Genomic DNA, 15,829 nt, shown 5'->3' with positions numbered 1-15,829 from the left:
TCGTACTTTCCCATTTGTTTCAGATTATTTTCATATTTCCCATTAAACGCGCTCTTAAGACGTCTTCTTGGGCAGTGAAGACAGCTCTCATACTGTATACGTTGACTGTACTCACATTGCAAGACTACATCGGCACTACTTCACAAGCACATTACTTTGATTAGTGGTTCTTCAATGTAAGCGACTCGACAATGTCGTTTGCGGTACATTCAGTCCCCCATGCTTGTTTTGTCCCTAATCCACTCTTGAACATTAGAGTCCAATGATAGATGTAGAGAGATCGCAAAAATTTGTGGCTGGTTCATTCCAGAACGCGCCATGGACGTTCAAACTCTAGTGGTTTCAACCTGCAATTCACTTGCCGAATGACTAATCCCCTTAACAAAGAAGTGGCCGCAAAGTGATTGATTATTTGGTAAGACTCAATTAGTTTTCTTTTTCAGAAATGGATAAGGGAAACAACCTCCCAAAGAGCATCAGTTCAGACAGTATTAGGAAGGTAACAGTTTGAGTTGCTGTTGTTTATATTGGAATATTGGTCCCTTTCCTAGGTTTGCTTATGTCCTTGTTGTTGTTGATACACTTTGCAAAAAGTGCGAGCGCAAACTGTAAACATCTGCCACAATTCTTTGATTTAGCTGACTGGCATTTTGAAGGGCGTCTCAAACTCCTTCCGACGCAATGTACTGGCGTATTAGAAGCCCTACCGCACCAAAGCAGTGCTTACAAGCCTGCCCCAAAATAGAGAACACTTGCAAACGTAAGAGGGCGCGATTCAGTGCATCAAACTGTGCGCATTCCCGACTGCTGTAGATGTAGGTTAAACAAGTCATGTGGGTTTATGTGCCTTCGTTCGCTCTCACGTATGCATACGAAACTGTCCGGGGTGAAGTTTCATGCTCTAGCATCCTGGTCATTTAGGTGAAATTTTAAACCTCTCCGTTAGCCAATTGGTGTAATGCTTAAGAAACGTAGTTACTTGGGCTTCGACTTTAAACCAGGAGACTGTTTTTCTTCCATGCTACAGACAGTGTAATTAGTCTCGTAATTATTCTTGGCACACTATCATAATTTAGCCATTGTTACCGTGCTTATAGCCTACTCATGAGACACTCTGTTGGTCTCCAAAAGTTTTGTCAGGAAAGTACCACCCGAATAAAATGTAAACTTGGTACTTTCGAGCACAAAGGCAAAAGTAACTGGGCATGCGGGGAAGCACTGCGGGTTACAGTACAAAAAAAAATTTTCCTTGCATGTGGCGTTTTCTTTCTGGTTTGGATGAGAAAGCTGCCCACGCAACCACAGCAAAAAAAAATGTGGTAGCCCACCCAGTTTTCTTTCTCAAAAGAATAACAATCCCTACACTCAGTTTCTGTCTTCTGATTATCGCTTTGATCCCTGCAATATTAAATAGTTCTTGTAAAGGCGCCCATAACCCCTGAAAAGCGGTTCTCTAAACCCAGGAATAAAGTGGCCGTTGAACGGAAGTAAAATGTTTAAAAACATTGATAGGTTGATTAATAAATCAATCAATAGATTGAGCAATTCGGTCGAGCGCGCATATTGGGTGCAGTTGGTTAGAGAGACCAACACTCGCCCGCACTCATCTCTGTTCTTCAATGCCGCGAGCAGAGTACCCCTCCAAACTCACGGTTCCAGAAGACGCATGAGACGAACAGCGCGTGAATGGAGAGCATCAGCGAGAACATGAGGAAGACGAAAAGCAGCAGCGTCACGCTGGCCCCCTGGAGGTAGGCGTTCGTGGTGGTGCCCCCGCCGCTGCGCAGTAACAGCATGCAGGCCAACGGGATGGTGCATTGCACGAAGGTCAGGGCCGTTGCCGTTAGGAGGTGTCCCAGCAGGTACTGCGCGGTCGACAGACCCATGATCTTCTGCAGCTCCTGCGAGTACACACGGCGGCATCAGGGAACGGGAACAAACTAAAGGCCCGACACGGTTAGGGCGATGGAAGTGGAAAAGTCGCGGGGGCGGTTCCCGGCCGGGAAACGTGTTTTTCTCCACTTTCCATCATTCAAAAAAGACAAACCCAAAAATCCTGGCAAACCGTATACACATGGATACTAATTTCAGAATTTTTTCCTCGCAGTTTTCATTATGGCGAAACAAAACCTCTATAACATGGCATTTATTATATCTACGTGGTCCCGCAATTATCGCGCCTCTTTTTGGCCTAGCAGTTGCATTGGCTCAAATTCGGGGTTTTTTTATTAATAGCGCAGCTGCTGTTCATGGCCCTAGTTGGTGCGGCGTCATCAAAAAATCTCGGGTCATGGTTACTCCCGCCGTTTACCGTTCACGTGATTACGCACCTACCAAGGCGCGCCCAATGTCGTCCAGGCTTGCGTGTGGCACTGGCTAAAAATACCAAGAAAACAGTTCATGTTCATCCGCGCCTCCGTGAGGAGCACAACAAAGCTCGCGCTGCAGGCGCCCATTTCGCAAAGCCGGTTGCCGCCGCTCGTGGCGCGTGCTGACGCTTTCCACTTTCAGAAGTGTGAAAGCCTACCGACGAAACGGTCCTGCTCCGCCAGTGACGCACGAGGAAGACAACAATATAGACGGATATGACGATGACTGCTACTACCACAGTGAAAAGCGACGACCGAAGATGAACAACAATTTCACCCCTAATGCAATGCGTGGTCGTCTGTACGTCACTGCTTATATAGGAAGAAATATTTTTGCTCCACTGTGGTTGAATCCTTGCCGACTTACTGCAAGCTCCGCCATTTTTTCGTACTCACAGCAACCAACCCAAAATGTAATGTAAAACACAAGCGTTCTTCCCTGGTTCTACTGCATGTTCATTGCCTCAATGTTTGCAACGCTTCCCCTCATATAACTAGTGCGGACTTATATAAATGCAACGGCGAGTAGCAACACATGGTGTGGTGACTGGGCCATAAATACAAAATACAACTTTGTTCAATTTGAACCTCCAGCCTCTGGTAACATACCCATTGCCACTGCAGCCACCAAAAACATTTCTTAACAAAAAAAAACGCAACGGATATTAAGGAACGTTGAAATTTTATGCTACACGCACGGAATATCGGCAGGAGTAGTATAGCAGAGGCCCGTAGTAAAAACCTAAGTTATCACGGCATCGGCTGTAGGAGGATGCATTCAAGTGAAGCTATCAAACTAGAGGCGCCGCTACAATCGCCCAGTCGTGCTTCGTAGCGACGACTTTGGCCGCCTGCCTCCGATCGCACAAAACCAGGTGTGGCGACAGGGCGAAGTCGCTGTCTAATGGCTGATGAGTCGACACTACTATATCTTCTTTCCTGAACATTTCCTTTACCGCATTGAAGCTTGCGATAATTGGTATCATTGTTATAGGGACAAACCAGTCTTTTTAATTCGAGGAGCCACGATAACAAAAAAAATTGTTCTGCTTGAAAAAACGTTCCTATGTTAACTCACCTTTATTTCGGCCACGAATGACGTTTTCGGCCGCAGTGACGTGATCAGGGCCAGCACTAAAGACAGTATGTTTACTGCATGTTAGCATTCAAGTAATATTGTTACGTGGCGGCAGGACTAATGACATGAACAGTGGCGAAGAATGAGGAAGAATATAATTACATTATTTACAAGCCATGATGGCAGAGTTCGCTCTGTCTGCACACCCGGGGGGGAAATCTTACTGCCGGCCTGCTCGTGGCCCCCCCTGCCGGCGGACTGGGCTGTGTCGGTCGGTTTCGGCTGTCCTGCTTTGGTCCGTCGCAATGGCAGGAGTCAGTGGTGTGCCAGGCCCACTGTATTGGGTATTCAACGCCCATGGGAGCTTAAGCAACTCCCAGGCACTCTGAGGGCAAGTGCCTTCCAAGAACACCGATGCGTGATGCGGACGCAGGCCCGGACAGCCTGGGTGGCTACCGAGGTTGGTGCTTGGAATGGTAATTCGAACAAAATTTGCGGTCGCAAATTTCTGTGGATCAACTATGATTCTCTTTGGCCGGGGTTGGTAACGCGCCCCTGTAATCCAGTGTGGTGGAGGCCGGGGGGTCAATGTTGCGAAGTGCAACTGCACCAAGCGGTACAGTTTGTGTTACAGTGGCGCACGGTTGCTGAAGCAATGTGAGCGCTGCTATGAGGCCGGGGGAGTGGCGAGCCCCTGTAACCGCAGCTAGGAAGGGGCCTATAAACACGAACCGATCTGCTCGCCCAGGGAGGTGACGAGCCCTTGTAACCCAAGTCATAGGGGTACATGCGGTACAGTTCGTTTTATCGTGCCATGCTGAAGCATGGGTACACACAATGAGGCCGGGGGTGTAGCGAACCTCTGTAACCGGAGCATGGAAAGGGCCTTTAATGCGAACTGGTCTGCTGACCGAGGGAACTTGATGAGCCCTTGTAACCTTCAGTTTTGGGGGCGAGTGTGCAGTGCCACAGGGAGTTCCTCAGAGGATCCCTTGTATCCCGAAAGATGGTATTTGTCGAGCAACTATGACTCTCTTGGCTAGGGGAAGTAGCGAGCCCCTGTAATCCAGTGTGGGAGGAAGCCAGCGGGTCAATGTTGCAACGTAACCACTGCGCTCAAGCGGTACAGTTCGCACGTAGTGTTGGCGTACCATTGCTGAAGCAATGGGTAGACCACTACCGAGCCGGGGGCGTGCACACCCCTGTAACCATAGCTTGGGGCTCGTTCTGTTGAACTTGCGAACTGGTCTGCAGGCTGGGGGTTGTGACAAACCCTTGTAACCTAATGTCATAGGGGCCAGAGCGTGGAAGTACGGTAATTCCACGAGACCTCCTCGAGGAATCGGGGAGGCCGCACAATCCCTGCCCTGGGAGCGTGCAAAACGGCCGCCACTGCGGAGGTTCCTGGTACAACTTGAATCAGGTCCTACGCGGAGGTCGGGCGGTCGGGTCTCAACCCGGCACTTGGTGATGCGATTGAAGCAGGAAAGCGGATCGAGATCGATCAACTATGACTTTCTTTGGCTGGGGGAAAATGGCGAACCCCTGTAATCCAGCGTGGGAGGAGGCCGGGGAGTCAAGTTGCGAAAGTAGCAAGTGCCGCAAGCGTACAGTCGTTGCATTGGGAATACCGAGTAAATTCGGGAAACTGTTGCAGGCCGGGGGACTGGCGACCCTTGTAACCGCAAGCTTTGGCGGGGCCAGCGACCTGATCGCTATAAGTCGGGGGGAGTGACATACCCCTGTAACCAAATGTCATGGGGCCAGATGTTGTCCCGTCCGTATGAGGCCGGGGGGGGGGGGTCGCGCCCCCCTGTCACCTTGCTGTGAGGGGCCTATGATCTTCTCTGGCTGCCACGGGACGTGCTACCACGAGCTACTGGGTGTTCCGCACGGGGAAAACGAGGAAAGGTGCGGTTAGTACACCGACCGGGGAAACTCTCCTGGCTTAGTAACGGCTAGTAGGCCCGGACCGATCTCCTCTGCAGAACCGCTACACCACGGCAATGCCAAAAGACTCTTGTTTCATTGAGCGAAAGAGTAGGCACAGAGGAGGACATAAGAAAAGGGCTCGCAGACCCAGTGGGACCCTTGCGAACGTGTGTTGGCTTGCCAACATGGGTTTCAGTTCACGTTCGCATACAAACTTTTGGTGTCCGGAGACCGTGAAAAGCAGGTGTTGCAAGTACCCGTGTATAGTGGAAAGCTTCACTGGTGATTCATGAGTACCTTGTGCGGGACAGTTGATCGACGACGTTAGTACGCATCGGCCGCAGAGCTGGGGGTCGGGGGGGGACCTGGCCGTCGCCACTAAATAGGGTACTTCCTGTCTCCGACAGTTGGGGCCCAGTTATCGGACCCTATGGGTGAGCGATAACCCGTGGCAGGGACCGCACATTTGGCAATTGGCACTGTCTGATGCCCTCGCTGAGCAATCAGTCTTGGAAGAGAGTCAGACAAAAGGATTGGAGCAAAATTGCTTCCCTCATTCCCACCCTTTTTCCCATAACCCATCCCGATGTCCAAGTTCCCGTTCCCAGCAACCCACCCTATCCGGCTTTTTCCTAGGGGGGACAGGAGGGGTCCCCCCGGGCTCGTCCCCCTGGAGGTGGGTCGCAAGAAAGTCTTTCCCGCTAATTTCTCTCCACCTTCGTGTGGACAAAATTATCTTTGCCGGTTGGCCCTATTTTTGTACTGCTGCAATTGGGTATAACCGGTTATACTTCGTGTGGTACCGGGGAGCTATTGAAAGCTGCATTTACTCATGTCTGCACACCCGCCTTTTCGTCGTCGCCTTCGACGCCGGGCTATTGTGCCATGGCGCATTGCCCAGCTGTCCTGTGAGTCATTGGCTCTGCCGCCACGTTACAATATGATGAAACATAAATATGTATAGAGGCGGCCGCTAATCCTTGAAATGAGACTCTGTAACGTCATAGCACTGTCTCGGCTAGTGACTAGGGAATTTCCAACTACTCCACCTGTTCTCCGTTGCTTGATGTTTGCGATAAAATTTGTACCACCATTATCGCTCCATTTTACAAACCCAAACCTGTCATTTCTCCTAATTAACCCTTTAAAAGGAAACTCCTCATTCGTGTAGAGCTTTTCGCATTCCAACTGCACGGAGCAGTGAAATCAAGAGGCCGACGGCTTCAACTCACACTGGTGCCGGTCTCCTTCTCGTGGACGATGTTCCATAGGCGCATGCAGAAGGGCAGGAGGAAGCCGATGCCCAGGATGTAGGCCACGCTGGCGCGGTAGTTCGCCGCGTCATCCGGCAGGTCCGGGTGGGGGAAAGGCCGGAGGTACACGACGGGCTTGCGAGGGGAATACGAACCGCTTAGGGGGATGCTGCCGTACCATACGCGGAAAAAATTTCTTGGGGCACTCGAGTGTTGCGTGCTTTGAAGGGAAAACCCTGGAAACTATTGTGAAGGGTACTTTTAATATAAACGTCCTTCTGTGGCCACAGCAGAGAAGCTTTGTTACCATCCCTAATTCATCCTAACTAACCTTAACCAACCGTAATGCCAGCTAACTAGTTGTTATATCAATCACTAACAAATCAATATTCCATTTTAATTTTTTCATCTCCCGTTTTTACCTAATCATCCTAATCTACATTAATTCATCTTAATGAAACTTTACGAATTATTACTTTTAATCAATCTTTTCGTAAACGCCTTCATCCTTTGTTCCCATTCTGCCCTGTCTTCGTTCACTTGGATAGCGCAACCTTCGTGTCGACACCGGCGTCTATAAAGGTCAAACTTTTAAAGAGACACATAAGGCTTTACCCTGAATAAATAAAGAGCACGACAATCAACAGAATGGGCTTCAAAACATTCATTGCAGTGGAGAATTATTACCACCCGACTTTCTGACGTTACTCTCCAAACAAAGATTCCTCCAGACATCGTATATACTTGACAAAGAGGGACATCAGGAAATGTGAGAATGAGGGAACAAAGCAGAGAAGAAAGCTACATTGAATTGTGTTGGTTTAGATGGAGTTCGTCACTCACGTAATCCAACACGATTGTTATCTATTTCGAAAATAATAAACTACTGCCACATTCGTTTTTGAATAATGTGTACAAGAAGAACATTCAGTCAAAAAGTGACGCCAACATAAAACCATAAGCTAAGCAGCTGCTTCCTGTTAGCATTAAACGGATTTAACACAATTGATCAGCAAACATTTTGACATTAATTTTGTACGTCCGTATCAGCTCAGCTACCTACAACGCTACTTTTATTTTTATAGTCCCTTTACTTCCTCTATTCTTCCGGTACGGTGACTTGTGACCAAGCAATAATGTCGAAAATGGGGTTGCAAGGCGACAATCGATGTAAAAGAGACAATGCAAAGAGACAATCGACCTTGGCCTATCAAGACAGCTAAGCCACGGTTCCGCTTCAACCAGTCGACTTCGCATTTCAAAAGTCGATGCGTATAGGGTCATCGTGAACACGGGTTATTTTAAGCGTGTCGTCCAGGCCTTGTGGTGAGGGAGGGTGTTGGGTTCAATAATCAGCTCATCCTGACAGGACGAAGTTGAGGTCTGGCAGGCCGAAGGCGGAGGATGAGAGCTTTACGCACGAAGTATTGCTTGGTTCTGTTCACACGAGTCGATTGGCAATAATTAGAGGACACGGACTTAAAGCCGCCACGACGAAAAAATACACGTTTTGTTCACCAAAGGACTCCTTTGTTTCGATGAAAACAAGACGAATGGTATCGCAAATTTCAGAAAAATAATCTAGACATAAAAAAAAATAAATCAACCCCTGGCGAGTCCCTAGCCACTTTCCTGCCATTTTTCTAAAACGTCACAGAATATTATTTGTGCAATTCGCGGACGCAGACCTGATCCACCGCCCCGAAGCATGACCGGGCGATTCTTTAGTTACCTTTGATTGTACAACTAGAATGACCACGGGCAGTTAACAACTTCATAACGGCGTTTTTAGGGCTGGCCCACAATACGTCGCCCCTGCCCATATTACGTTCTTGTAGCTCACATTTTTGAAGGGTTCCCATATCTGTGGCGATTTTTTTGTTGTTGTTGTTAAAAAAGAATGGTTTCCGTGCTGAAATGAAGCTCAGTAAGTAACGAAAGGCCAGTTTTTTTTTTTTTTTTTTAAACTGGAAAACGCTGTGCTTCTTCTGCATGGCCCCTTTAAGCATATTTCAAAAAAAGCAACGGTAGGAAGATTTAAAAGCCCGTAAGCAACGGTAGGAAGTTGTCTTTCCTTGCGATAGTTTTATACAGTGAGAGGGAAAAGTCGCTTAAATACCTTTTTCCTGTCGTAGTCAAATTTCTTTCGCCTCTGCAGTTCCACGTGCTGGTTTTCGATAACTGCCATGATTTTTTGTAGCTCATCTGAAAATCGAATTAGGAGAAGGCAGTTCGTCAACACTAGGACAGGGTTATTTTGACAGCACTGCAACTGCAAGTCTACATATGCTTGTTGAGAACACTATAATGAGTCAAACAATGAATTAACTCATTTGCGTATACACCTTGCTTTTCTGTTTTAGACGTCCTTACTGAGGACAATGCTACAGAGGGTGTTGCATCGATAATAGGAACACTTCAAAAACAATCTCCGAGCAAGCTTTTGCACTTTTCGAGTTCAACCTTAAAGGGACCCTGCCACACTTTTTGTGCAGTGCAAGTAAACCTGCGCTACGTTTAGATTACACTGCCAGTGATACCTGAGCCTAATATTACACGTGCACGTGAAGCGGAAAGCGCGCAAATGGCCGTGAAAGACGCGGAAAAACCAACCGCGCTCCCTTCAGTTCTAATTATGCAACCCACCGCGGTGGCTCAGTCGCTAAGGCTTTGTGCTGCTGAGAACGAGGTCGCGGGTGCGATGCCAGGCCGCGGCGGCCGCTTTTCTGGCGGAGGCGAAAAGCAAAGACGCCCGTGTTAGACGCACGTTAGAGATACCCAGGTGGTCCAAAATTAATCCGGAGCTCTCCACTGCGGCGCACCTCATCGCCTGCGTTCCGTCGGCGCGTTAAACCACACAATCAATCAATCCTCATTATGCCGCCCTGGCATAGCCTAAAAGGCGTCATTTTGGCCATGACTGACCTATTGGCTGTCGCTGGAAAACTTCGCGGCTTATTTCTCGCGTTTATTCTGACGATCCGCCGTCGTCGGCACTGTGTACCAACCTCTTCTATGTCTGAGCGTGTACGCATACTTTTGATTTCCTGTTGTTTTGAGTGCGCGCGGAGTTTGAGTGAAGGACTCAATACTTTCCTTTCAAGGAGACCACTCGACAACAGACGTTTATTGCTTCACAAACGCCCTTCCAGCCTGAGCGATTGCTTACGAGCAGGCAGTAATGCCTGCTTTTTCGTGGCACCAGACCAGAAATAGACCCATCCACGTTGCGGAGAAAAGGAGAAACTCCCCGGCCTGTGATATATCGAAGGCCGCCGAACGGAACGCCGCAGAGCCGCCCCTCTCTCCCGGAGAGAGCACGCAGCTTCCGTCGCGTTGTCCGCGGTCGAGTTGAGAGGGAACAATTTTGCGCGCTTTCTGATTGCTGTGACAATAAACTGCCCCAAAATTCATTCCGAGTCGTCGATTGTAAGTGTTGCAGGGTCTCTTTAACACGAGGGTCGCATTTTGTGATCTACATTGTTTGACACCGGAAACAACGGCGGTACTTACCTGTTTTTTTTTTTTCGGAAAATAAATAAAAACGACTTCCGCCTATGGGGAAAAGGTGGCAAATTTGGACGTGCAAGCTGGTCTTGGGACGGTGGCGCCACTTGGGATGTGTAAAATGAAACACCTCATGGTGATTCACGGTAGGGAGGAGCCAAATGAGTTAACAGACGATCAGAAAACCTCTTTTACCGATAGCTTACGCTGGCCACAAATCGTTACCCTAAAGTTCCGAAAGAACCCCCTCCCAAATTTCAGATAGAAAAATACCGGATGGATGATCTTTCTGATCCGGCGTGAAAAATTAGAAAAAGTGGCCGCTACCGCAACCAGAATTGCGGAGACATGAAGAAAAACTACAAGATGGGCGAACTTTCGGCTAAAGCACGAAAAGGACAAAGGGAGCGCATCGACAGATAAATAGATGATGCGCATTTATTTTGTTGACTCACCGGCGCATAAGCCTTCGATTTTAAGGGGTTGGCGATCTTTGGGGTATTTTAGTAAAACGATTGGTTCTTTCCTAAAAGGGGTGGGCGTTAAATCCGAACTTTACGGTACGTAAGAGCTCATACTAATCATACTAATTCATTCCCGCGGTTCATCATGGTCAATACCAGTCATCTGGTTTCAGATCGTCTGTCGTCTGCTGTTCTAGGGTGTAGCCCGCTTTCCGAAATCGGGCTCAGTATTATTTTTTCACGTATGTTGCTTTGTTCTCGTTTTACTTTTATTCTTTGCGTCCATGTCTGTGGTAGTGACATGACGTCTTCAAATCATTCACGTCAGGTGAACAGGTTGCCTTTTCGTCTGCAGTAAGGGATCTCATGGCGGGATGTCACAAGCACAGACACGCATGCAGAGAATATTAAAAGTAAAACAAGAACAAAGCAACAAACGTGAACAAACATTTTCGAGCCTATTTGATGGAGGTCGAAATAGAAAACGCCCGTGTGTACGAGGTTCTACCCCCTTTTTTCCTTCTACATTCTACGCAGCTTTGTGTAAGCACAGGATGCATTTCTCCAGCCTTGTGCCAGGCTCTAAGGCGCCGACGTGCTGGCGTGTAGTTCGAATTATGCGTGACGCAATCCCTTCGGTTTGAGTTAACTGGATTCTTAATATATACACTGCTATGGAGACTTGGCCGGACCAAATCTTACAGTTCAAATTGTCTCTAAATTTGAAGGACTAAAGTTTCAATTATTGAAGTTTAAAAGTGTACACAACTGGAAAATGTTGTACCATGCTCTTTCGGTGGCTAAACTAAGGCGTTGGTTGAGTAGGCGCCACTAATATCTCTGTGACCGCACCCAATGCTTTTCGTCTTATTCTCGATCCTCTAGTACCGTCGCAGGATGCATTCGTGTGACCTGCGCATCAAAGCTCCCCTCGCAATTATTAAGACGGCGGCGACGACCGCTTTTTGGCTTTTTTTATTATTCCGATGAACCTTCACGATGCTGATTATGCCTCTTCAGTGCACACATCCACGCCCACCAATTCTATCTCTTAGCCATCGTCACCGTCAGGCTAATTCGACGTTGTTGCTCTTGCTGACCAAGACCACAGGTCGCGGTGCTTTACGGGTGTGTGCGGTGAACTGTATAGCGGACTTTGTCTTAAGGCTTGTAGATGGGCGAGTTGGTAGATTACTGAGCACTAAACAGCGCGAAAAATACGACGACACGGAGAACGATGTGCCCGTGTTCCCTTCTGTCATCCTGTTCTTCGCGTTTTTCCGTGCTACATTATGTGCCATAGACGTGACTCAGAGAGCGCAAGCACGAAGTCCATTACCTATCGCCACCGTCATCATCCTGGCCATCATAAAATATAATGATGCAGTGACTTTATTCAGCTGCGTTTGCAGGTAAACGTAAACGAAAGTTCCGTTCCTGTCCCTTAGGTAGCGCGCTGATACACATTCTCGTCATCTTCAACGAAGCAGGGCCGCTAGCACGGCTCAGATTCTAAAGCGGAGTTCCAGATCCGGTCTGTACGTAGAAACTCTGGTTGTGTGTGCATGTACGTGCATGCATAGATACGCACTGTCGTCGTTATCATGACACGCTAATCACTGAGGAATAATTGGTGGCGACTGAGAATCCGGCTCCATTTAATAGACACTGAGGGTTTATGCCGCTATTCTCGCAATTGAGGATCTAAGCACAAACCTCCGCTCATGAGGTACGTACTGGGGGGTGAGTAGACCTTTTTCAAAAGCAGGTGCTGCAGCTTTTCACGGGGAGGATCAGTGATGCCGCATCCGGCGGATCGCTGCTTCCATGGAGAGCAACGATCACGTGTCAGTGACTAGCAGTGACTAGCTTGGGAGGTGAGTGACTAGCAAATGAAGGAATGAATTGTGGGCCTGTACCTGTCCCATTCCTCTCGAAAGAAAGCATCGGCACCTTTCTTTGCGTTTAATAAAAGCTATAAAAGGTACGTCTTGTCCAATAAAAAGCTGAATCCAGGCGCCTGCAAAACTGCTGGTACCCGGGAAATGAAGTCCTGCTATAGCCCCTCCCTCCCCACTCGAGCCGTCCTCGCCCACATCCCCCCATGCCTCTTTCGCACCCCTGCTTGCCCACACTGCCTCAACCTCTGGCTGTCTGTCCTCGCGCGCTCCGACGCTCAGCCCCAGCGCACCCTGGTCGACAGGGGTCGAGCCGGCAGAACTGCCCTTCCGCTGCGCGACCGTCCCTGGTAAGCGTGGTGGCCAGGAATAAAATGTTACTATATCTCTCCGTGACTACTCGGGCTCCAACAGCGGTAAGTACTCACCGTACACGAGCACGTCATCCTCTGGTTCGCGGAAGGACGAGGGAAACTGCACTCCGGGCGAGTAGTCGCCCTTGAAGGCGGTCGTCACGTGCACGGTGTACTCGAGGAGAGGCGAGCCTAGACTCGGCCGCGAAAACTGGACGCATACCACCGAGGCGTCGCTGCCGTTCGCCTGCAGCTTCCGGCGGATGTCGGCGCACTCCAGAGGCACCTCTTGCGGGTCGGTGACGACGAAGGTGCGCATCTTGCGTCTCTCTGGCTCCGGCTGCCACAGAGTTGTGGTGTCGTCCCAATTGGGCTCGTCTACCGGCCACGACCGGAAGGGAGGCTCGTTGGCCCAGGCATAATAGACTTCCGTGGTTGTCTTGGGAGTGTCTACAATGAGAAGAATGAAGCAAATAGTCTCAGTGGAGTTGGCCAAGATGGAACCAACTAGTTTAGAAAAACAATGCGATGGCAAGCCTGTTAAATGCAGAGCTAACACTAAGGCTAGTTGCTGTGCGTCATGACGAATTGCGTTGCTCATTAGGAGACAACAAGCAGCAACACGCACACAGGAAGATGCGCAAAATACCTGATGTATTTCTTCAAAAACACATTCTACTACCCGTTCTATAACATAAAAACTCACCCCCACACCCTAATGCGTCTCTCAGCTCCTCTGCTCGTGTGTCCGCATTCCCAGCTCACTATCTGTGGTCCTCACCGACGACATGCCTTGTTGTGCACTCTTCAAAGTAGCGTGATTTCCCTCATTATTGCTCCAACCAACCTTTCAATACTGCTCCATGCAGGTGCTTTCGCACGCTACACTGATGGACCTGTTCGTCTCGGTTCGAAGATGTACAACGACACTGTAAGCAATGAGTACATATCACACACCCACCTTCCATTCACCGTGATTTGCAAAGGTTTTGCCCAGTTCTGTGTTTCTGCAGTGCCATCGCTGAATTCCGGGCTGGTACTTCAATACCCAAGCAGGTCGGAAAGATGCACGAGGTTAAGCGTGTGCGCTGGGCTTGTCGCAGGTTCTAGCTTGCCAGAACGTCAGTCTCCACTTCGCAGAAATTAGGAAACGGATGAGCGGTTGTATTAAAAAGCTACCTTTAATTGCCCATGCACTGGTAAACGTTGACCCTACAAGGAGTTCGTAAGAAGGCTATGCGATTATAAGCGACGGAACCAGAATGAGAAAACAGAAAAACCATAAACAGTGTGAGCGGTGGTCTCCCAAGGGGATGGGTGCTCGAGGCGGAAATGCTGACTTTTGCATACGAAACCGAAACTGGGTAACTAATCATGAACTATTTATTGGCCGCGAAGTACCCAGGAATAACTTCACCGCCATTCCAACATGTTAAAGTGAATGACAAGAGGAGGTATTTGTGGTTTATTGATTGGCCAGAAACTCCCTCTCAAACCCCGCCTTTGCCCCCAGATATCGTTGAGTGGGTTGCAGCCACGCCGAAGTCTTGCGTTTCCGCTGAGTGGTATGGGCGCTCCCTACGAGCATTGAGCTTACGACTGGCGCCCGCACCCTGAGGCTCGATCGTCATAGGTGGTCTTACTCTGCCGCGTTCGCGACCACTTCAGCCTGTTTTAAAGACAATGGTCTTTCTTGGGCTAATTAAACGCAGAAATTTTCGTATGTCTGTCTGTAACTCGTTTCAGCCACCAGGCCAAAGTGACACGGAAGCTGAGGAATAGTCTTATATACTCACAGCCAAATATAAATGTCTACGTCCGGTGTTAGTGTTCATACTTGTCAACATTGTTGAACAAGAACAAGACATTACGAAAATATAAGGCAGCAAATCAATACATAAGTCACATTTGCAGAGTTACTCTATTAAAAAATTTATGAACTCTCGGTCTTTGCGATAGCAAATGACATACTACATCAGCGGCCGAAAACAGTCGCCTGCTGTTGCCAGCGCTACCTCCTGGCGGCACTTAAGAAATAAAACAGAAATAGCAACGAAAGGTCACACTGGATGGGATCCACTTTCCGCTTGGAACGCTCGAGGAGTAGGGAAACTTGGTTCTATAAGCGCTGTAGTAGGGTGCCTCAATTCACACGCGTCTCCCCCGTACGGCAGCGCTGCCATCGAGACACCGGAGTCGGAGCAGTGGAACGCGGTAAATTTAAATTGACTCGAACAAACCTCTACCGCGTTTACCTTCGGATCAGCGCGAAGGAAGAGGAACGTAATGAGAGATGAGCGGGAAAGCGAAGGGAGGCGTTTACTTATCAGGGGCGCCAGCCGACTATCGTCTTTCGGCGACATTGGCAACGAAAGGAGTAGATACGAAGCCATTTTTTTATCTTCCTGAGTACGCTTCACTGCGCAACACCACGTGAGAAGGGCAGCTTACAAATACTACGCTTACGCCGAACTCCTTGAACTCGGCTTCACTTCCAAACACAAATGCATTGCTGGAAACATTTTTCAGCGGCAACAAACGGCCTGTAAAAGTGCCAGTGGTGGACAATTCTGCGAAGGGAAATTATACGCAGAATGGTATGGGTTTTTCTCGTATACACACGCAGAAAAGAATGGTGGAAGTCAGCCTTGAACAGCTCGAGCACTGTAAAGCAGTACATTTTTTCCACTGATATTTCCAGAGCGGTTGCATTGCTGAGAAACTTAGCAGCTGAACCATCGGATTGTGTCACGTTATCGATGCAATCGAGTTCGTATTCTCCCTACCCTGCACGCTGCAGCGTTAGGACACTTTGGCATGCATTGTTGACGCTAACAAGCTGGTACTTATGCCGAAGCCTTGGCAGTTGTTCCAGTCGACATCGAACCACATGATCAATGGGATCAAAGGGCTACTGCAGCCTGTTTTAAATGCGAATGCATTTCTTAGTCGGGGGTTGTCGTGCTCCGTCGGCG

At 48.7% G+C, this 15,829-nt stretch overlaps 1 protein-coding gene across 1 annotated transcript in view; it reads right to left on the bottom strand.

Moving 5' to 3' along the window:
• Nucleotides 1-15,829, bottom strand: part of LOC144146574 (phospholipid-transporting ATPase ABCA3-like) — a 104,975-nt gene that overhangs the window by 76,788 nt on the left and 12,358 nt on the right. The window contains exons 2-5 of the mRNA XM_077678516.1: nucleotides 12,930-13,304; nucleotides 8,752-8,837; nucleotides 6,612-6,767; nucleotides 1,652-1,901 (exon numbers count right to left, since the gene is read on the bottom strand). Of these exons, the coding sequence (XP_077534642.1) occupies nucleotides 1,652-1,901; nucleotides 6,612-6,767; nucleotides 8,752-8,837; nucleotides 12,930-13,304 (867 nt within the window). The remainder of the gene's footprint in view (nucleotides 1-1,651; nucleotides 1,902-6,611; nucleotides 6,768-8,751; nucleotides 8,838-12,929; nucleotides 13,305-15,829) is intronic.

The sequence above is a fragment of the Haemaphysalis longicornis genome, unplaced genomic scaffold (genome assembly GCF_048455015.1).
Source record: "Haemaphysalis longicornis isolate Haplotype H1 unplaced genomic scaffold, Haemaphysalis longicornis Haplotype H1 scaffold_7, whole genome shotgun sequence".
Lineage (NCBI taxonomy): Eukaryota > Metazoa > Arthropoda > Arachnida > Ixodida > Ixodidae > Haemaphysalis > Haemaphysalis longicornis.
This window is presented reverse-complemented; position numbering and strand designations above follow the sequence as displayed.